General features: G+C 33.4%; 1 protein-coding gene across 1 annotated transcript; it reads left to right on the forward strand.

The window, feature by feature from the left end:
• Positions 1–2,400: 2,400 nt before the first annotated feature.
• LOC132728679 (DNA-directed RNA polymerase I subunit RPA1-like) lies at positions 2,401–24,362 on the forward strand (the record flags this gene model as incomplete). Its single annotated transcript, XM_060714357.1, is given in 19 exon segments — positions 2,401–2,486; positions 3,746–3,932; positions 4,889–5,016; positions 5,499–5,694; positions 5,900–6,092; positions 8,462–8,607; positions 10,104–10,246; positions 12,159–12,308; positions 12,725–12,865; positions 14,655–14,875; positions 15,823–15,958; positions 17,729–17,812; positions 18,438–18,576; positions 19,327–19,441; positions 20,179–20,287; positions 21,908–21,991; positions 22,553–22,711; positions 23,245–23,361; positions 24,151–24,362. Coding segments are annotated over 18 exon segments (2,645 nt in total), but the record flags the coding sequence as incomplete, so codon positions are not given.
• Positions 24,363–24,702: the final 340 nt, after the last annotated feature.

The raw sequence follows: 24,702 nt of genomic DNA on the forward strand, positions 1-24,702 counted from the left end.
CAGCAATGATGCTTGTATCAAATATGATGATAGAATTAATATTCTGTATTTATTATGAGACTACTTGGAAAAACATAAAATGTACCGCAAAAATGTCAATGCCAGTCAAGTCTCTTTGCACCATGTATTGAATTTTCTTTGTACACTTATTTTTTAATGAAAATTTAAACTAGAGCTGAGAATTTCCTTAAATTTGACATGATTAAAGAAAATAATAATTGAAAAAAAAAAAACAACATGAAATAATAATCCAAGGTCACCATCAACTTTAAGAGTTTTGTGCACCTGAAAGTGAGATTTAGCTCTTTTATGCAATATTCAAGAGCAGATAACTTAAAACCGTGGCACTCAGACCACATGTTTTATAATTTCATATTCCCTGTCATGGTGTGTAAAATTTGGCCTGATATTGGCCTGTCTTGATCAATATTATCAGTATTGACCTGTCTTGATCAATATTATCAGTATTGATCTGTCTTGATCAATATTATCGGTATTGACCTGTCTTGATCAATATTATCAGTATTGATCTGTCTTGATCAATATTATTGGTATTGGCCTGTCTTGATCAATATTATCAGTATTGACTAGTTTTGATCAATATTATCAGTATTGACCTGTTTTGATCAATATTATCAGTATTGGCCTATCTTGATCAATATTATCAGTATTGACCTGTTTTGATCAATATTATAAGTATTGACCTGTTTTGATCAATATTATCATTTTTGACCTGTCTTGATCAATATTATCAGTATTGACCTGCTTTGATCAATATTATTAGTATTGACCTGTTTTGATCAATATTACTAGTATTGACCTGTCTTGATCAATATTGACCAGTCTTGATCAATATTATTAGTATTGACCTGTTTTGATCAATATTATTAGTATTGACCTGTCTTGATCAATATTGACCAGTCTTGATCAATTTTATCGGTATTGACCTGTCTTGAACAATAGAATCAGTACAGACCTGTCTTGGTCAATATTAAAGTTATTGGACTGTGTTGATCTTGGCCTGGTTTGATCAAATATTACATGTACTTCAGATCACTAATGTTGGTTCATGCAATACTATGAAGTTCATTTATTTGTTAAATTACTTGTGCATTTTGAAATGCTTTTGTGCCTTATTTACATCACGGATTTATATTACACAGATTTATATTATAATATAAATCCGTGTTTACATTTAGGCCTACTTATCTGCGCAAAATAATTTTCTTACCGTTGTATGAAAAGAAATATCCATAGACTTTAATATAAAAGTATCCAAGTGTATTTGTAAGCTTTTATGGTGTTTTTAATAACTTTAGATAAGGTGGTTTAATATACTTCCACCTGCTTCCTACATAACATGGAATTCTATATCCTGCTTTACCAGGATTTAGGACAGGCTTAGGGCGGGGGAGTTGGGGGCGTGGCCAAGTTGTTAAGGTTAATGATGACACTTTTTTAGTAACATCAGAAATCAAAGCACAGATGGCGCTGAATTTGTTTGGGTCTCAGAATGTCAGAAAGTTTAAGGTTTAACACTAATATTCAATGTTTGTTTGACTTAAACAATTAATTAGTTGCCTTAACTGGGATTTGAACTCCAGACCTCTCGATTCCTTGCAAACCCCTCGGACACGGTGAAGTTATATGTTAACGGCCTAAAGAAAACCATATCATTCTAAATTAGGGTTTGTAACACTTATTATTTCGACGCTAAACCTGTTGTTTAACACAGATGTAAATAATCATGGAGCTAACTATAAGCACGTATATCGATAAAGAATAAAACAATATTAGAAATCTTCGACCATTCGGGAACTATTTTGCTTGAATATTAATGCGCCTGTCATTTGACAATCTTTCCGCAGTGATCTCCCCTGAATTTTACGGCATAAGTGTACATATAAAGGGAAGTAACCGTTTCAAAAAAGCGGACTTCTTTCGGCATTTGCAATTAACATCATCAGGGTCTGAAATTTCGCTACCATTATTTGTTTGGTCTGACGACCCAAACAAATAAAAATGACGGTTTTAGAATGGAGACATCTCCGTTAAAAATGTGTTACATTCAATCAAATTTTAGTTCTACAAACCTCTCAAAAGGGTTTTTAAATATCCCGAAACCAAGTGCCTATGACCTGGGACAGAAGAGCGTATCTTTCTGTTACCCAGCAATATAGCTAATAGTATAAAATAGACGTTTCCAGGTAATTTTTTGAATATTTCTTTTTAGATTTGGAATTTGAGGAAAACAGAATTATAATTTACATTTTTGTATCATCATAAACTGATAGACCCTTGAAAATTTGGTTTGTATTGATTTTCTATCGCGAAACTAGTAGTGTTCAACCTAAATTAAAAGCGTCTGTAGAATTAGTGTACTCAGCTCGACGGAAAGCAGTTTTCACGAATAATATATTTCTCAGTTCACAACACATGTCGAAAATGTAAATAAAAATGTGGTTTTTGTAAATTCAAGCTCACAGGTTAGAGAAAATGTCACATAACTTTATTATTGATATAATATATTACAACTTTAGCGCCTGAAAGTTTCTTGTCACCCTTCTATTATCTCTCAGAAACCGTTTGTAACTACTTTTCGCGACGTTGCTTAATTACGCTGCATGTAAATATCTAAAATTCGGTCAGGACTATTTGTTTACTAAAAAAAAAAAAAGCCTAACATTTATTTTTCTATACAAAATCACTTGCGTTAGGGTTAGTGTTCCACTTTCAGACTTTTGCTATTTGTATATGCAGTATTTCAATAGAGTGGAAGTCAATGTTAGAGAATTCGCTTTGCCATATCTTGTTCAGTTGTCGTTCATGTTTAAAACATGGTTGCTACGAAGCGTTGTCAAAACGACTTCTGCTACACTAAGTGTACATGGCTTTTACAACTAATATATCAGCCAAACAAATTAAAACAATACACATAAACTACACATAGTTGTGTTCGGTATTAATATTTTGCATTTTCATAGTCAAACAAATATCTCAATACTCCCAATGTACATAATGTATTGTTAACTTGATGACAGCTAGTTAGCAGGCGAATGCTGTGTGTTAGATTACTTCCAATCCAGAAAATTCCTTTGTTTACCACCAAAACTCAGGTTTACCATAGCAACCATATATAGATAGAAAGCAAATTATATATGGTTAATGGGAAAAATATCTGTTTCTTGAAAAAAGGTAGAAGTAATAAATAAAGGTCCCTGTATGTTCGATTTAAAGGGGAATAATTTGGCAGAATTTTAGACAGGGAAACAGGAGTTATCATTCTTGGCTAGGGAATGTGGCCTACTGAAATCATGCAAGCGAGTTGGTGTGTTTTGGGTGAGGGTTAGGATTGTAGAACAAGGATTTTGCTGTGGACAGATTCTGAAAATGCTAAATGAGTATCATGACTTTGTTTTTTCTATGAGATTGATATGCTTTAAACATAATCATGTCCTGTCCAGGATTTCGTGATTTTTATGGAGAGTCTATAAATTTATATGGGTTAGTCCACAGACACTTGGGGTTCAAACAACATCTTCTGCCATGTAAACGGTGGATAAAAAAACTTTTTACACAAATGGGATATCTGTCTTATTTAAAATTGTTTTTAAACCACCATCACAAGAATGAAAAAATCCCATTTACCGTCAAGTCTCAAAAAAGTAAATATTTCAGACGCCTATCTTTGGTAGTTTTGATAAAAAGACCCGAGTTTTGTTGACATTATATTAATTTATTTCAGTTTATGTTGTAGAAAATGGAGCTAAAGACATACGATTTAAATCCTCAGTTTTCAATCAATGGGTTGAAATTCCGATTTTACTCTGCAGCAGAAATCATTGCATTGAGTGTGAAGGAAATTACAAATGTTGAAACATTTGACAATCTCGGCCATGCCAATGTGGGTGGACTGTATGACCCAGCACTTGGTAAGTGAACAAGTTGAGAACATTTGTGTTTTTATTAATAACTAGTCTCTGACGACGTGTCTTTTTACTTTTTAAACTGCTGAATTTGCAAGGATTGAAAAATATTTTCAGAGTCATTCTTCCTGCAGGACGAGAAGCTTCTAAATCCAATGTGCAGGTAACATATTTCTTCTCGTCCTGAATTGAGTTCTCTTAAATTCTACTTGTAATTACGAGTGAATGGGTGGACAAATGGAATTTTCAATCTCTGGTTTTCAGTAAATTTGTCCAGCTTTGAATTCCCATTCCATGAAAGATTTAACAATTTTTTTTTCTTATATTAAGACAAATATTGAGCTTCTTACACTGTAGAGATTCTGTTCCTACTGCACAGATGTGCAGTTTGAACTAGCTCTATACATTGTCACATTTTCGTTATTCACTTTCAGTTCCAGCAGGTTAAGGCATCACAATGGTTTTAAATTTTTGTGACACTGTCCATTTGTAGTAAAAAGTAATTAACCCGACACATATATTATAATAAAAGGTGGTGCCGTCTTTGATTTTCTTTGATTAGTGCCGCATTGATTTACTATGATAAAGGGCCTTAGGGTCGGCAAAAGCATTTAAACTGGATCATTTAAAAACCTGTCTACAGTTATATGTGTTTTTTAATATTTCATTGTTAATTGATAACTGACATGATGGTAAAGATAATATCAGTCAATATTTTATTTTACACTAATCTTAATTTGTATGCTTACACATAAAATTTTGTAATATTTACATGTAGACTTTTAATATTTACAGATTGAATTTGTAATATTCTAACCATATGATTTGTAATATTTACCCATATAATTCATTATAATAGCAGACAAGTTATACTGTTTAAGTAATTCTTGAATTTTCATGGTTTTAAAGTAGCCTGAATAATACACTGCTAATAAATGTGTTATTGAATTTGTTGATTTCAGGTAGTAGTGAAAAGTTTGATTCGTGTTCCACTTGTGGGCTCGTCAGTCAGAACTGTCCTGGACATATGGGGCATATAAAACTGGCCATACCATTGTTTAACACAGTCATTTTCCCTACTTTATACCATGTAAGTACTTACATGACTTCTTCATGGAATTTTTTATTTTTACTTTGTTTACAACAAGCTTAAGGAACTGTAAGTGATTACACCAAGTTGTTTTAATTTTGTTTGTTGCCTGCCAGATGGACATCTTGGGGTATCATAACAAGGACCCACTGAAAAAAACAACAACAAAAAACATGTGAGAAAACATGAACTGATTAATGATGTATGGTAGTCAGAGCTGCATATTTAATAAGAGAAATTTTTCAATTATCTGAAAGACTTTCTTCATGAAATATCTGAATAGAAAAATTCAGTATACGATTGATCTTTAAGACAAATATATGCAGAAATAAAGACTTGAAAGAACACTGTTGGTTTAACAGCCAACTTAAAACCCAACCAGATAAATAAAAAAAACCCCAAAAAACTAGAAGGAAATAATGGGCAAATCCATTTAAGATATTTAGCATGATAAGGGTTAAAGTTATAATAATATTTTGCAGCTTTTGAAGGCAGTGTGTTTTAAGTGTAACAGACTATGTGTGGAGCAGACAGCCGAAGAGTTATTTTTAGCACAGTGTAAGTTACTGGATGAAGGTCTGGTAGCCGAGGCCAGCGATCTACAGACTATATTTGCAGAGACTGGAAAAGCTGAGAAGACTGAAGAGATAAAAGTTTTTACAGAAAATGCTTTAAATGGTAAATATGTCCTCTGTTATTGTATGAGTTCTGAACATTACACAAAGACACATTTAAGTTTTCCCTCCAGCGTTAAGCAAAATATGTCCTATACTAAAAATCTTTACAGACTTTTACAGAACAGGTGTGAGTAAACAGTCTGTTTGTCATTTTTTTTTAAAGAAAAATATAAAACTATGATTTATGTTAAAATCTGTTTTTCCAGAGAGAAAAAATGGTAATTTGAAGGTGACGGCTGTAAAGAATTTGGAAGCTGTGAAACTAGAGATACTGAAAAGTTTTATGAAAACACACGTCAAACATCATGCACGATGTGTACACTGTACAATACGTATGCCAAAGCTTAGAATGGAGTACCACTCGAAGATCTTTATGGTGGGAGGAAACACAGTATTTAGGTATTTTGCTTTAGACATTTATGAAATTTCAGCTTCCTTAATATAGCATACAGAGATCTGCCCAGAATTTGAAACTTCTGGGACCTGGGCCAGCTTGGTCTGAAAATGATTTTAGTAAAACCATGGGCCATTTTAGAAAAACCATGGGCCATGGGTAAATAATATAACTTTGACCAAAATTATTGTAATTTTGTGTAAATTATACTGTAATTTGACCTAAACGATGGTATTTTGGTATAAAGTATACTTTTCAAATTATCAGTGTTTGGTAAATAACTGTGACCATTATTAAAAGTTGTGCGCTTATCAATTTGTACTACGAGTACACACTACAATTAAAGTGACCATCTTTTTTTTTGTTTCAATTTACGAATACACAACTCAAAGTACATTTACCAGTAAATATTGTGAATGCTTTTGACTGGATGACTAAAAAACCTAACAGACAGGTTTTGTTTTCATCACAATACAAGTTAGGTGCAGATTTAAGACACGCTCATGACCCTTTGAAACCGCCTGCATGGTCGAGGGGTTAGAGTCGATGACTTCTAATCCAGTTACCTCTCTGGCATGGGTTCGATCCCCGGGAGATGCTTTGGTAGTTTAGCACGGAGGAAGGTAGTCTAGTACTGGTGTAATTCTCCAGGAACGATGGTTAGGAAACTACCCGCCTATATGACTGAAATACTGTTGGGAAAAGGCGTAAAATGAAACAAACAAACAAACAAATCATGACCCTTTGCTGCTGATTTTCCTGCACCATTTTCATTTTTAAGCTCCAATAGTGCAAAATTACATACTCAGCAGATCTCCAAGCATGGTCATTCAGGGTCTGTATTGAGTGGTGGGGAACATGCTAGGTTTTTGACCATAGCAATTAAATCTTTTACAGTTATGGGTTTAATCTGTATTTGCATTACAGGCATCGACACTAACTTTTTTAGCAGGTGGTAAGCCGGACCACTAGGTTTGAAATTAAGGTGGTCCTTCCAGAAGTCAGGTGGTCAATTTTTATTATTATATAATTTACTGCAAATTTAGAAAATATATGCTTAAATTGATGACAAAGATGTATTAACCTTCAATAAAACAGATATTTTAGTCTAATCAGAAATTAAGTAGAGCAAGTTAGTAGGTAAATCTATCGTGAAGTTATTTGTTTGTTTCTTTATCTCATTAAAATATAAACAACAGGACTCTTATTTATGTTACTTTTAATATTGAAGGGAATAGTGAAACCATTTGTGTCTGTTATTTTCTGACTTTTATTCAAATATACATTGCTGATACGTGGTATGTCTTATAATCATGATAATTGCATGTATCTTTTATAGATTAACATTTTTAATAAAACTAATAAATTATCTTATTCTTGTCTTTGAAAACAAGGAAATATCTAAAGGATAAAAAATGATAACAATGTTATATATAACTATATTTAAGATTATTTTTCTCATTGATTTATTATGAAAACAGAATATTTACCTCCCTGTTGCTTGTTGGTTGATATTTATTTTTGACGTTGAATATTTTTAACCTTTTTAAAGTAATTTTAACTCTGGAAGAAATGGATCTCTTATCGTTAAACAGTTAAAATAAAGAAAAGTAGCAAAGAATTACAAGATGTATTTTTACAGATCCTTTCGTTTGCTGTCATTATTCAAGTCAAGTATATAAACTTTTAAGTTTATCCGAAACACCATACAATATCATAATTACCATCACCGGATACCCACGGTTGATTAAAATGCAACAGAACATAAATGTAAATGGTTCCGCCGTGGGTATCCGACGATGCATAATTACTAGCATCATTTGACAAAATTAATATCACAAATTCTTAACTCGTTTAACTTGCATAAACAAAATATTAGCGACTGAAAATTAAAGTTATTGATGACTTAAGAACTTCTTTAACTAATCAGAGATTAATGTATTTTGTACTTTTTATGAACCATATACATGTACATCGGACAAATGATTTTAAACAAAATGTATATAACATGTTTTTGACCATATCGCCATTCTCCTAAATGAGCCTTGCACCACCCAGAAAATTCTAGTGGTCCGACGGACCACTGGCTTTTAAAATTAGGTGGTCCTTGACAAAATCAGGTGGTCTCGGACCAACGGACCACCGCTAATGTCGAGGCCTGCATTAGGATAAACCTGGACTTTGCTAAAGTTTTATTAGGAAAGTGTCTTGCATTGAAAAATTAATGACAAATATTGCCTATACATCAATTGCTTGCTTGCTTGCTCACATGACAGAAAACAAGGCAACTGTGCAAAATTTTCATTAGCAGAATTTAAATGCGTTGCTTTAAACTTGCTTCAGAGTTATTAAATATTTATGTTACTATTTATAGTAAAAATAATGAAAGCGACGACGATGATGATGAAAGTGATGATGAAGATGGTGAACCAAGAAAGAAGAAACAAAAAATGCAATCAAAGAGTAGCGGCAGTAGAAAGAGTAGTGACGTTACCCTTCTTACTCCATATAATGTCAGAGGTATACATATTTACATGTGCTATTTGTGTTCGTGAAAATAGTTTTCCACTTTTGTTTTTGGAATCTTCTACCATTAATTAATCATGAATTGGTACCAGTGAATTTACCCATATTCAGAATCATGTCTTTCAGAGTGGGGATATTGAGATAAATTGGTTCTAAGATTCAGTATTTTAAGTTGTGTATGGTGTAAAAGATTTTTGTGCGAAGCTCAAAAATCAATGTTTCATGACAAAAATAGGTTAAAATATTATGTCAGATCTTTTAAATCTGTCATTTAACATATTGTTGATTTTGAAATGTCTATACATGTACACAAATGTATATATAGATAAAAAGCATTATAAGACAGGCTACTCTTGTGTAAACTGTAGTTCAAAAGTGAAAGGTCAAATGTCAAATTCAGATGGAAACAGCTTGTTTGGACCATTACTTTGATATGTTAGCAGTAAATTAGAATACACATGAATGAAGAAATCAACATCTTAGGCATCTTAATTATGTACTTTTATTTCCATCTCTTGTAACTAAATGCTCTTTGTCCAAAATAACAAATATTTTTTAGCTTAAAGGAACTCCAATGAGGTCAAAAAGCATAAAAATATTAAATTTGAAATTTTTACATAGATAAAGTGAAAAAATTAAAATAAAAGATTCTAATTAAAGATTGAAATATACAATATTAAATTGAATATCGATTTTAGTGCAATTCTTACTGCAATTTCAGTGAAAGCGTCTGTCATTTTTTGGGTCATTTTGCACAATACAAATGATTTTTCTGGTAAAACAGGGTTAGGGAATGATCTGAAAATTTGCACACAAGTTATTAGTCCAAACCTTATATAAAATGGTATACAAATATCAGAAAAAATATTTCCAGTCCTGTCATGTCAAAAAACATCCGTGGAGTCCCTTAAAGTGAAATGAAAAGAAAGGAAAATGAGAAAAACTCGGGATTTGTTCACCCTTAATCTTCTGATTATCTTTAATGGACTTTTCCAGCTACCATTTCAGGAACTGTTTATTAATTTTAAGAATATTGAGATGAAAACGTAGAGTTTGTCAGTCAACAGTATAGAGCCTGGTCAGACTGCAGGGATGTACAGGTTGGCCTGGCTCTATACTAGTGGCAAAGTCTTTGACTTTTAGTTCCAGAAGGGTAAGGGTTAATTTATTTGACAATAAAATGGGGGAAAAAATTTTTTGTTTTTCATGAAACACTGTTAAATGATTTATTAAATTTTTGCTTTGTATTTTAATTGTTCAGAAGGAGTATATTAAAGTATTGTACAAAAATGTTTTTTAAAATAAACCTGATTCCAATGGTAAATTAAGCAGTATCTTTTGATTTGGTAGTAACTAGCACCTCTTTGGAAAATAATTCAAAGGTGATTTTATAAGAAAGTGATAATGTTTGAATGAACATTTTTGGTTTTGCTTTTTCAGCTAATGATTCACCACATGGTTGTTAGTCAGATTCTTATTTTGTTTTCCAGAGAGTTTACGCAAGGTGTGGAAATTAGAAAGCGAGGTGTTAAAACGTATGTATCCATCAATAATGTCGGCGGCAGATCTGGAGTGCCCTACTGACATTTTCTTTGTTGAAGTTGTTCCAATCCCTGCTACAAAGTTTAGACCAGTGAGTAATTGGATACTTGTTGCTTCTTATATGACTGTATACCCATGTTTCTACAAGTAATTGCCATCATGTCATTTAGAATAGTCTGTGTTTAGGTAATAGATATCAATTTTGAGTGTATTGTAGAATATGCGCAGGAATATAATCAAGAATACTGATAGGCCTGAGTGATAAATTACAAAGCATTAGACCAATAAACTGTGCATTTTTATATACAGTAAAGACTGTCTTAGTGACCCCCTGTATATAGCGACGTTCTGTCTTTAGTGACCATAGTTAGGTTCGCCCAACAGTATTTACTATCTAAATGGTCTGTATGTAGCGACTCCCTGTCTAGTCCGTACAACGACCATGATTTAGTCACCCGTTACGGTATATGAGCTGTGCAAAGCGACTTTTGCAAGGTGAGCAGGGCTTGAGCTAGGGGTCGACTTGGGCGAAGAAGTTGCCTTCGGATCAGCGACTTCGCCTAAAACAAACTTCAAAGCGATTTTGAAGTCGCCCGATTTTTTTAATGATCTGTCATACTTATTTACGCCGTTAGGTCTTTTAACAATTTGTTTACCTCTCAATTACAACCAATTACCTTTAATCCGCTAGTTAAGAACGCGTGTCAACATCAACAAAGTCTAAAACACGCCGCACCGCAAGAGTTCACTATGTATATCTCTCTCGTTATGTATTCATGCGATTGACGAATCAGAACGCGCATTGTATCTACGGCAGTTTGCATTGACCAATCGCGACACACTAATACACTGTGGCTGTTTGTTGACAATTACACAAAATGGCGACAGATTCAATCAATTTTCGCCGACTGCATGATTAAAGACACCTGTATATACATACAATGTAATTGCTGCGGTGTTTTGGCGAGTAAAGATAAACAATGCGCACCGTCTTAAAGGTGTGGTTATGTTCGAAAATTCGTTTGTTAAAATTTTTTTTCGGAGCACTAATCTGTAGAAATTATGTGAAGATTTGTATCTAATGTTTTACTAATACATTGATTTCCGTAAAGTAAACAGGCTGATTATACAAAATTAAATGTCTTTAACATTCTAGCTTGTAAGCAAATCGCTAAATTATAGACGATGATCAGCCTGACTCATTGCCAATATGGCAAGTGGCACTGCTCTATCTGCCCTGAATATTTTTACCAACTAAACATGTATACAGTATATGTAAATATTGTGTTTGCTATTGGTATACATTTATGAAAAGTAGATTTATAGTAGAATTGTTTTATTTGAGAGGTGTTTCTTATTTCTTTTCTGGTTTATTTCTGGCTTATATTTCTCCGGATGACGCCCTATATATCTCCCAACTTCTCCCTAAAGTCTCGAATATATCCGAATTATGTAGAGACTGTCCACAGTGACTCCCTGTCTATAATGACCTTTTTTCTTTTCTCCCATCGAAGGTCACTGTAAACAGTTTTTACGGTACTGTAATGCAGAACAAATAAATATCTTTTTTTTCCATTGAAAAAAAGAATTGATTAGAATATGTTGAATAACATTTAGCACAGAAACAATATTCTCAACATATGATAATACATGATGACAGGTGATGTGTCAGCCTCAGTTTTTTATGCTGTAAAAATGCACTTGATAGGGGAATAGTGGGAAGAATGTTAGAATGTTAGGTTTAGCACTATTTTAATATCCATAACATGTGCTTTTTCTGCAAAATATTGCCAACTTCTCCCATATGACTTTACATGATGAGATATTTGTTGTCAACCATATCTTTTGCTGAACCAAGGTTTTGGTGCATATGAAATTGAGGTCAAGCATGGACTTTATTATAAAGTTTTGGTTTTGCTAACCATTTCTTATATACATATTTGGAACAGAGGTTTTTTGCTTTACAAATAGATCTTGATTTATTTCGGCTATTAATCTTGCAGATTTCTATGATGAGTGGTAGAAAATACGAGCATCCTCAGACGTCCAACTTGCTAAGACTGTTAAAATGTAATTATATTGTGCAAGAGATACTGTGGGAAATGGAGAAAGCTTCAGCTAATACAAACACTGAAGAGAGTACCAAATACTCAGTAAGTGATATGAGCCGTGTTCTCTCAGTATTTTTAATTCTTCACATTGCCTCTCATTGTCGTGGGTTTGAATCCCAACAGGGACTTTGGATTCTTTCATGTGAGGAAGCTATCCAGCTAGCTTACGGAACTTTGGTGGTTCTACTGATGTGCTCAGTGTGCCTGAAATAATGCACAGAGGGGCACCTGAGGTATTCCTGCACCAGTAAAGCTGGAAAGTCGCCATATGACCTATATTGTGTTAATGTTCACATTATTGATGTATGTTTCTTTTTTTCAAGCATTGATGCATTATAACATATTTGTTTAAGTCCTCATCTTTCCTAGCTATGTAAGTATTACCTTATCATATCAATATATGTTTTAAAAAAAACCTTGCAATTTTTGTATATGATCAATAATTGATCTTTTAACAGAGGGACGTCAACCAGATTCCAGGGAAAACGTTGGTAGATAAACTGAGTAATGCCTTAACAAGGTTACAGTCTGCTGCTAATGCTGTAATTGACAGTGATCTTGATAAACTATCTGATGATGTCAGGCCAGGTATCAAACAGGTAAATAAACCTTCCAGGGGCGTCTGTGGCCAAGTGGTTAAGGTCGTTGACTTCAAACCTCTTGCCCCTCACCTCTGTGGAGGAAGCTATCCAGCTAGCTTACGGAACGTCAATGGTTCTACTCAGGTACCCGTTCATGCCTGAAATAATGCACGGAAGGGCACCTGAGGTCTTCTTCCACCAGTAAAGCTCGAACATCGGGATATGATCTATACTGTGTTGATGTGACGTAAAACCATAGGAACTCTGGAACAGGACCGCATATTGCGGCGCATAAATCCGAATCCGTACAGGCTTTACATATTGTTTGTCCGACCTTTGAATATCTTTTCATATTATGCGAGCGGGTGGTCTTTAATTATCTAATCTCAATTAAATATAATCTGCTAATTTAAAAATCAGTCAAATATACGGTATATTGAAAAAAGAAAAGGAGTGACATCCGCCATTTGCCGCAACGTTCTGCGTAAGTTACCCCCCTTGATATGCTTGATTTTTGTTTTAATTTTTCTAGTAATGCATACGAGATGAGTGCCTAAAATATTTATCTATGGATCATGTTTAAATATTCCTTTTTTCAGTTAGACAGAATCAGTTGGACCATATTACTAAAGTGTCTGTTTTCTCCATTTTAACAAATCAATACACGAATACGCCCGTTATAATGCCGCCTATACATGTCAACACGTGTACAAACAATAAACCGTTAACGTTATATCCGCGCGATACCTGATAGTTGACAAAATAACGGGAACAAAATTCTGAAAAAATAGTAATCAATTGTAGCCAAAGGGGAAAAACTCGTGCCGAAAACGTTGCGGCAAATGGCGGATGTCACTCCTTGTCTTTTTTTATAATACCGTAAAATTTGACCAATTTCAAAAGAGACAGATTGGGTTCAATTGATAATATATTTTTTGAGTCCATACACTCGGATAATACCAAAAGATATTTAGATGTAGCAGAAACGTATTTAAAGACCGTTACAAGATCGAAAATATACGCCGCAATCTGCGGTCCCGTTCTCGAGTTCATATGCGTAAAACCCAAAACAAACAAAAAATGAACCTTCCATATACTGGGATATTTTAATTAAAACATATCAAAATCTTCCAAACCTTTTCCCCGATTTTTATGCCCCCCACTTAAGAGGGGGCCTTATAAATTTGTCCTTGTCAGGGCAGCTGTCCCTTCTGTAATGCTAGCTGTCTGTAGTCTGACAAAACTGTGGATTATGGCACTTTCTATATCCTATGAAAGAATATTTCTATTTTAGAATGATTTATTCTCTGCCCACTTGTTGATAATAGACTCCCCTTCTTATCTATTCCCCTGTGAAAGGTGTCCCTCTAACTGAGTCCTGAAATTTTGGCATAAATGGTAATCAATAAATAAATGAGGTATATATAAAACCATTTATAATAATGCAAGGATGAACACATGATGATGATTTTTAAAAAAAATATGAACAAAAAACTTGCTACTATTTACAGAAATTTATATGTCTCTCACTTATGTGGACTTAGTAGTCTGTTTCTTGTGGAGAAATAGATAATTACTGGTTAGTTATCCAGGTATGCCGGTAATTTGAACTGGAAATGTGTTAAAATCTTAGTTAAAACCTACTGAACAAACCAACAAAATTAAGTCATTTACATAAGCTTTTATTTTTCGTACTTTAGTCTATATCTATAGGTTTTCACAACTTGTAAGAACCAATAACAATGATTTAATGTTATAATATGTTAAAATCTTAAAGGAAAATGTACCATCTCCTCTTTTGATATAGGTGATTGAGAAGAAGGAGGGATTATTCAGGAAGAACATGATGGGTAAACGTGTCAACTACGCTGCACGATCAGTTATCACCCCTGATCCAAATATAAATACAAATGAGATTGGAATACCGGAAGTATTTGCGAAGGTTTTGTCCTACCCTCAGCCGGTCACACCATGGAATGTTCATGAACTGAGACAGGCCGTTATAAATGGACCAGATGTCCATCCTGGGTTAGTAGACAGAATTATTTAACTTATGTTTAATTTGTGTTTTTCTTTTCAGTTTTACATAGGTGATAACTGTAAAGTATAAATGTAAAAGAAAAACACCAAAATAAGTGAGGTTATTGTGGGGTTCAATCGTTTGTGATAGAAACAGCATCAAAACACAAGGCTATATGATTTGTACAAGTATCTGATTTGTACGAGTGGGCTATGCACTACTAACATACTGCATTTATGTATAAAAGATTAACTCAGAAACACATTCTGAGTAGAAATGTCCCAAAACTATGATATAATTTTGATATTTCTATATTGAACACACAAAGTTTGTATTAGATTGGTTAGGTCCACATTTAACAGATCAGTAACTGCCTATTAATGTATGAGTAATGTAATTAGCAATTATATCATCTTTATTCTATAATTTAATGTTTAACTACAGTGTTGGTCTACAGGGGACAAGTCAGTACATATTTCTTGTAAAGAATAATAATATCTGTCATATTTTGCGGTTCGGATCGAAATATCCGTCCCGAGGTGACCCGCCCATTGGGCGGTAACGAGGCTTGCCGAGTTACCGCCCATGGGCGGATGACCGAGGGACGGATATTCCGATCCGAACTGCAAAATATGACAGATATATTTTCTTGCATTTTCTACCATATTCCATTATATTTTAAATTCGTTATCTTTATTTTCAATGAAAATGTATATCATTACAACAGTAACTACTTTCATTCAACAGCGTATGAATTACAAAATCATTCATAACGGTAAAATGACGTCATCTTTATCGTGCCATTGTACAGCACGCGACTCATCTGGAACCCCCCATGCCAGATGAAATTTCCGGCATGGGTAAAACTAACGGAAACGCCAGTCTGATATGCAAGAAAAAAGTGGTTAATTTCAAGAAAATGTTTTGTTATTTCAATGAATTGTTTGTTTTACAGGGCTACTCATGTTATTGATGAGAGTGGTTGGGTAACTAGACTAGATGCTAGATTTCCTGATAAACGTGAGGCCTTAGCTAAACAGCTGCTTACACCAACAGTTACTAAACATAAAACCTTAAATGGTGTGAAAAAGGTGAGAATCTATATATACTTTACAGATTGTTTATCAAGTTTCGTGGCGAAATTGAAAGTAAAACTTGTTTACATAAGAAACTCTGTCTTTTAGTCAATCGGATACATTTGATCATAAACACAGAAAATAAAAAAATACAGGGTAGAGTCAAAATTTCAAGAAAAAAAAGATATTAATTAGTTAAAGGGATTTAGTGATGACATTTAACATGCTGAAGTTTTTTAATGGACTTCAAGTCTTGCCCAGCTTTCAGTTTTGTCCATTGTCAATTTTGGGTATATCAAGATGAAAATTTGAAGTTGGTCAGCTTACAACATAGAGCCTGGTCAGGCTGCACCTAGGTTTATGCTGGCCTTGCATCATACTTGCGTTATAGGCAAGCCTGGCACATTGATGTTTTGACATATTTTGCAATCACTTTATAGAAAGATTCAATCTAATTAAGATCAGCTCCTAAATAACACTACGCATTAGGATCTGATGACCACAAATAGGTTGTCAACTTCTTGTGATCTTTCAAACAGCCAATCATCAAGAAGCTTTGAAATTTTTTTTAAAATGATGCGGTTTATAATTTTAACCACTGGAAAACCAATTCTGAGTTAGTTATTTTCATGATTCCGAGAACAAACTTGTCCATAAAGCTAGCAGGTAAACTGGCAAAACAATCTTGACCATTTAAAATTAAGTCTATTGAGGCAGTTTATTTGTTTCAAATTACTTCAAACATTTTTTCAAACAAAACTCATCAAAATTTTACTTCCTCTGACAACGCTGTTTAGCTCGACTATTCGCAGAATAATCCAGCTAATGCAGTCACCCATTTGTCAGCGTCGGCGTCAGCGTCCCTGTGGTTAAGTTTTTGCGTGCAAGCTGGTATCTCCATAACTACTGAAGGGAATGGATTGAAACTTCACACACTTGTTCTCTGTGATTAACTTACATGATTGGCACAAGTCCCATAACTCTGATTTGCTTTTTTGCATAATTATGCCCCTTTTTCGACTTAGAAATTCTTGGTTAAGTTTTTGCGTGCAAGCTGGTATCTTCATAAATACTGAAGGGAATGGCTTGAAACTTCACACACTTGTTCTCTGTGATTATCTAACATGATTGGCACAAGTCCCATAACTCTGATTTTTTTGTGTGCATATTTATGCCCCTTTTTCGATTTAGAAATTCTTGGTTAAGTTTTTGCGTGCAAGCTGGTATCTCCATAACTACTGAAGGGAATGGCTTGAAACTTCACACACTTGTTCTCTGTGATTATCTAACATGATTGGCACAAGTCCCATAACTCTGATTTGCTTTTTTGCATAATTATGCCCCTTTTGCGACTTAGAAATTCTTGGTTAAGCAAATATCTCCATAACTACTGAAGGGTTAGTGCCTTTTTTTGAACAATTTTATGCATTTTATAATAATAAAGCAGTGATTAACTCCATAAAACATCTTAATAACAAGCCTTTGTACCTTTTTGGACAATTGTATGTATTCATATAGGTAAGCATTATTATACTCAATGAAACACACTTGTGACAACTTTGCGAATAGTCGAGCGTTACTGTTCTCTGACAGTTCTTGTTTTATTCTTCGTCTAATGCCTATCTGTTAAGAATGGTTTAATTACATGGCTAAAAATAGCTTTCTCGAGAAAACCAAATCACATTGAAGGCGAAACATATACAGTGTAATTAGATCTGCATGTAAGAAATAAGTAGATCTGAACTTTAGTCAAGATTGTAGAAAGGTTGTGTTTTATGTTTATAGGTACAGAGACATTTAAAGAATGGTGATGTGTTACTTATAAATAGACAGCCCACGCTACATAGACCTAGTATACAGGCTCATAAGGTATGTATTTTGTTGGTATGCTACAAAAGAAATTGTTGGGCATACATATTAGGAAGTATAACTCAGCTTACTAGCAACATTCATGACCATGCATTCTGAAATATTACTTGCATAATAATGTATAGTGTCTTTTACCTAGAACTTTTAAAAGTTAACAAATTATTTATGGAAACAATGTATAGTCATGGACCAGTATTGCCTATTTGATTGACCAGCAAAGAAAGTTTAAGGCTTCATTAATAATGCATCAAAACTAACGATTTAACATTCTGGTAGCTGGTTAAATCAAGTGCCCACATGGTTTATTTTTAAGTATATGAGTGGATTATTGTTGGAAAATTTTAATTGGTGTCACTTACTTGACGAAATTAGATATAAATTGTCCCAACTTTTACTTAAACTGTTGATAAACAGGTATCTGGAGATTTATTTGCAATAGGTTAGGTGATCACCGTTAATATGGTATTTATTGAACATGCTCTTTAGCTCTGGTTTGAAGTTACTTTAAATTGTTCAAAAAATGACCCTTGATGGTGTTAAGTTATGAAAATTAGAATGAAGGAATTGTTTATCAATGTAAATCATGCCTGGGTACGGGTCTCACATTTATTGATGTATATTTCAGGCACGAGTATTAAAGGGAGAGAAGACATTACGACTTCACTATGCCAACTGTAAGGCGTACAATGCTGATTTTGATGGAGATGAAATGAATGCACATTTTCCACAGAATGAAATAGCCAGATCAGAGGCTTATAATCTAGGTAATTAGAATATATTAGGCATAAATTATATATAAATAAATTATAAATATATATTAGAATAAACAAAGATTCATAACTTAATGGACATAACTTAATGGAAACAATGGAGAAATTTAGAGAAAAATTAAATGATTGATTTAAGCTTTTTAATGTGTTAATCACAGTATAACTACATGTAGATAAATTGGATATCGACCTTTGTGATTATATTCCTGCACATATGAACTTGCACCGTACATTATTCTACAACAATGCACTGGAAATTAATTAAGCTCACAGTTAATGCCACGATTGAAATATACCGAAATTTTATGACATGCTGCCCAGTTAAAGTAAAATACAGGTTTACCTTGTAAAACTTAGATTGGGATTTACAATCTGTGTTATTGACTACCCTGGATTGCTTTCATACTAAAGTTTAAGGAAACCTGTTGACTTCCTTTAACAGTAATGCATATTGAACAGTGTTGATTTACTGAACATTTATAGTTATTAAGGTATTATTTCAAGTCTCACATGTCTAAAATTTGGTTTTGTATATGACTACATCACTCCAGAAATGCAGATTATTTGGTGATCACAATAGTCTATGCTTTGTATGATTTTCTCTCTTCTTTCCTTTACATGTAGTTATTTGTAACAGTAATTTGTAGTTACGATAAATTTAATAGTGTTTCTCTATACTGTTGATGATTATTTAATTACATGTATATTTTGTGTTGTACTGCAAATTCTTAATTGTATTTTCAGCTAGTACAGATTTTCAGTACCTTGTACCTAAGGACGGCACACCCCTGGCGGGTCTGTTACAGGATCACATGGTGTCAGGTGTCTCCCTCACTATCAGAGGAAGGTTCTTTACAAAGTAAGTTTTACTGTATTTTTAACAGCCCTTTTAAAATAATTCTTGGGTTATTATGATGCCTTGACTACATGTTTTAATGTCTCACCTAAGAATTTCACAAAAATGACATTAAAATGTGAAAACAATGATATGTTCAACTAGCAAAATAAAAATTTATAAATATATGATGATAAGAATAGAACGGTATATTTGGTTTTTGTTTAGAACAATGTTTAGAAATCAATTATGTTATGTCTCACCGCTACAGGTTCAAGCAGTGTAAGCTTTGTCAGATTGTACATGTGAGAAAGCTATTCAGCTAGCTTAGGGAACATCATTAGTTCTACACAGGTGCCCGTAGTGTCTGAAATAGTGTACAAAAAGGCACCTCCACTTGTAAAGCTGGAAAGTCCCCATATGATCTATACTGTGTTGGTGCAATGTAAAACCAAACCAGAAAAAAAATGTTTTGCTTGATAACACCTTGTGTTTTTGTATTCATGTCATGGACATGACTCATGTTCTTCCTGGGCAATTTGTTGTAAGACAATATCTCAAAGGCCGTTTTCATCACCATTAATCTGAATGGAGAATTGTGCTATTACTTGCGGCAAATCAGGTCATTATTTGAATAGAAGTAAAGAACACTGATCAAGTTACTTTCCTGTGCTGTTCGTCTGAAATACTGTTGATTCTTGACCATATCCAAGTAAATCAGACAGTATTATTTCCAAATTATTACATATTTTATTTTCCAGAGATGATTATTGTAGACTAGTCTATGGAGCTCTTATTGACAAAAATGGACCAGTTAAAATGTTACCACCTTCCATCATAAAACCAGTCAAATTATGGTCAGGGAAACAGGTATGGTGTATATATATTTTTTTTGATATACAGTTGACTCTCGGTAACTCGAAATCCAAGGGACTGGGCATTTTACTTTGAGAGAAACGGAATTCGAGTAAGGTGGATCTGCCGCCATTACGTTGAAATTTGTACATGTATATACATGTGCATGATTGAATTTACAAAGAAGTAGGTTTATTATTGTTGATAGCGGCAATGCTACAATATTTAACTGTTGAAATGACGGTAAATCACTTTCAACTACAAATTATGAACAAAAATATATAATTTAATACATGTATATTAATAGTGAAACATAAACACAAACATTCGTAGCAATGACATAAATGCAAGTTTGTCAGTATTCATCAGTAAAGCACATGTTTATAATAAACACTCATGACATATCATTACAATAAAAGCACAATAACACTTTTATTTCAACAACAATTTATCTAATATTTGAAGTGAATTGATCATCGGACGAAAAACGAAAGTAGCAACTATCGTGAACCGGAAGCACATATTAATGTATGCAATATGACGGAACATTAATTATACAAATGTCATTTACGTTGATAACACACATCAATACCTAGGCTGTTTTTTTACTAACACCTGTCAGACTGGCACGAGTCTTAATTTTGTTATCTAACTGTGAAAACCAATTAAGTCCTGAAACCGATTAAAGCCACTTTTACGACGTGTTAATAATACATGATGACCGGCAATTAAAATTTCTATGGAACGTGTGAATCACAAGAGACAACATCTCACCTTGATGTTGCCGACCTTTGATCAGTCGGCTGTTTTCACAATTCGACTAATTGAGATGAAAATATGTTGGACTTTAATTGACGGGACCAAATTTTCTTTTCGACTAAACAGGAGTCTCGCTAAGTCAAAATTTGACCTAAGCGGAGTTAAAATACAAAGATAAAGAAGGAAATTTGATGGGACTTTAGAAATACTTCGACTTACGCGGAATTTTGAGTAAAGCGATTTTGACTTATTGAGAGTCAACTGTACATGTATTTAGTAATGTGAATTTTATTTAATATACAAAAATTTGGTAAATGTATCGGTAAGATACATTTGCTTGGAACTTTTATATCAGGAGAAAAGGAATATTTTTTTTCAGTTCAAGCCTTACAAGGATTAAACCATGCTTCCCCACCAGTGCTGGTGGGCACTGGTTGATTGAAATAAGTGTTCTTGAGTGCGGGTGAAAGAGGCTCCATTAGCTTTCTAAATTCCCAAGTTAAAATTGTTTGATAAACTAAGGTTTTTTCGATGCTTTGAGCAAGTCAATGATTCAAGAAAACTGTCATTTTTCTTTGATTATGACATGATTGTTAGCGCTATGTATTTGGATACATTGTTCTATATCATTTGGCAGTTTAGTAATGGTTAATTTTATTTTCCACTTTGCTCCTTTATTTATGTACGGAGTTAAGATCAATGCCATACTTATAAATTTATAATTAAAAAAAAAGGTTTTATTATTAGTTTCAGGCATTTTGTAAAAATGAGTTAAAAAGTAAGATTTGGACAGGAACAATGTCATAAGCATTTTTTACCATTTGATGTCTTTGTCATTCAATCTTTCAGAAATACATAAGTTAATATATATTGTAGGTGTTATCTACAGTTGTTCTCAATGTTATACCAGATGGTAAGCCTGCTTTATCACTTGATGGAAGAGCTAAAGTTCCTGAGAAGGTAACATAATTCACATTTACATTTATACAGCAACATTGACTAAATATTTGAAGTTCACGGACCAATCTAACATTGTGTTTTAAGATGTGTTATACCAAGATTTCAGAGACAAAAAATAAAATTTAGTAGACATTAGATTGTGTAAACAAAGTGTAAATTGTTTTTAAGCAACTAAGATAATAAACAACAACAAAAAACATAGTCAATTATCGGTAACTTTGTTGTGGATAATGATCTTGTGAATTTAGATTCAATACATGTAAAACATTTTGTTATAAGAATATAAACCTTTATATACTGTTTGGCTGAACTGTTGCCTTGCTGAATTTATGTGATAAACCTGCTCTTCTTTGAAGCTGTCTTGTTAATTTAAGAGATTTCAGTATTAAACTAATCTAGAATATAGCAGTCAACAGTATAACAGTATAAAGTCTGGTCAGACTGTGAGGATTGGCATTCTGGCCTGGCTCTATACTGGTGGCATAGACCTGGCATTGTTACTGTTGTCACTCTACAGGTAATGTAAAACTTGTAATAAGAGTTTAAAATTGTTCATTTCAGAGTTGGATAAAGGTTCAGAAGTCTGATTTTGATGATCCGTTGAAATATATGAGAGAGAGTGAGGATGTTATTATAAGACAAGGGGAATTACTCTGTGGAGTTCTTGATAAAGGGCATTATGGTCCATCAAACTTTGGACTGATCCATTGTTGTTATGAGGTATGTTTACAGGAGCCTTGCTTATGCTTTATATTTACTTTTCTATCAGGTTGTTTAATACTTTACCACCTGAATTTGCATAAGGGATTTGCCCTGCGTTAAATATAGATACAATTCATATGAATTTTAAGGGGTTTTGTAAATAAAATACAAGGAAAGAATTTGTAAGAAACATTAAGTAAATGCTTTGTTTATTTTCAAAAGATTTTCTATTGCTTTGCATATAATTTTGATCAGATTTTATTTTGAACCTCACAAAGTTAACTGACATGAAATTAGAGTGGAATTTGACTGCAATTTGTTTGTTTTGAAGTCACACCCACACTAAGTACATCTAAGTACACTGCCAACAATGCCTTAAGTAGCTGGATAGCTTTCACATGTGAAAGAATTCAGAGTCCATAGCAGATATTAAACCTGCAGTTGTGAAGTCAACAACATATACTATTATTCCATGGATTGCATTTAACTGTCATATTACTAACAAATACATTGGAAGAAGTTATATGATACATATATTTATTATTTAACAGTTATACAGTGGTGCTGTAGCAGGACAGATGTTGACATGTTTTGGTCGATTGTTTATGAACTTTCTCCAGTGGCGAGGGTTTACGTTAGGTGTTGAGGATATCCTGGTTACTAAACAGGTAATACTGTACATCCTCGCATAAAAACTGAGCATGAAGGTATACATTCATGAAGAAGAAGACATGCATTAATGTGTAGATTCTTGTGACCACATGCCGTTTTTGCACATTTTTTGATATGTGTGACTCAGGGTTCAATGTAGGTAGAGCTTAATGCAATAACAGCCCTGGTAATTTTGTTATGAAAACAACTTTCAAATGTCAAACTAGCATGTGGTAAGCATCAAACAAGCAATGGTTTCTTTATATGAAATACAATTAGCAAAACATGAAACAACTGATTTGGAACTTAACTTTTATGCAAGAATAGCGCTAATGCAACTTTTTTTGTGCATTATTATCTGCAGAAGCCCTCAGACTTATTAAATCCCTCGCCTTTTAGGCCCAGACTTTAAAGGCATCCTTGTGCTGTTTTTGCATTAACCCTCTACTAAATACAGTTGAAGGCTGATAATCTCTTGCTTAATGTACAAAGCATAGAATTATAGCCTGCAAATTATTATAAACTAAATACATGTAGATGCATAACTACTTAGCTCAATAGAGAGAGCATCAGATATATAATTTGCTCTTTTTGTCAAAAATGATAAAGGCAAGATTTATCTTTTTAGCAGTGAAAGCAGGTTATGGTCCTTTATGTTATGATAAAATAATTTGAAATTGTAAGAATGGTAAATATTGAACTTTCCATTTGTCTCGGTTGTAAACACAACAGGAAAACCTATTGAATGCATATCCTTTAAAAAATCTTTGTAAGTTGTCATATAATTTTCACATTAATCTGTTAAGGGGGACAAAAAAAGGAGAAGACTTATCAAGAAATCACCAGCCTGTGGTGAAGTGTCAGCCAAGAAGGCATTAGAACTTGACCAGGAATGTGGGGAGGCGGAACTACTGAGTGCATTAAAGAATGCCCACTTTAATAAGGAGGAGAGACAGATGAGAGAGTTGGATCAGAATATGAGGAGTCAGACCAATACTATACAGAATGATATTGTCAAGTTAGTAAATAATTGTCCTTAGATTGATTTACCCCTAGAGCTCTTGTTGTGATTATAACTTCAATTTCAAAATATGTACTGACTTAATAGTGAACAGTTCAGACCATGATCAGATGGTAAAATGTGCTTGCTGATTTTGGTCTGCACTGGTGGCGTGGGTATATTCAATTGCCGTAAGCTAACTAAGCTCTTATTCTGTTAATCACACTGTATAAATAGCCCTTATTGCGTTTATCATGCAGTAGAAATTAGTGATAATACAGCAAAATTGTATCTTAATGCCCAAAAAAAAATCAATTATTACTTGAATCTTGAAAACTTTTTAACTTTTTTAAATCTT

This window comes from Ruditapes philippinarum, unplaced genomic scaffold (assembly GCF_026571515.1).
Source record: "Ruditapes philippinarum isolate M1 unplaced genomic scaffold, ASM2657151v2 ctg5182_1_1_1_1, whole genome shotgun sequence".
NCBI lineage: Eukaryota > Metazoa > Mollusca > Bivalvia > Venerida > Veneridae > Ruditapes > Ruditapes philippinarum.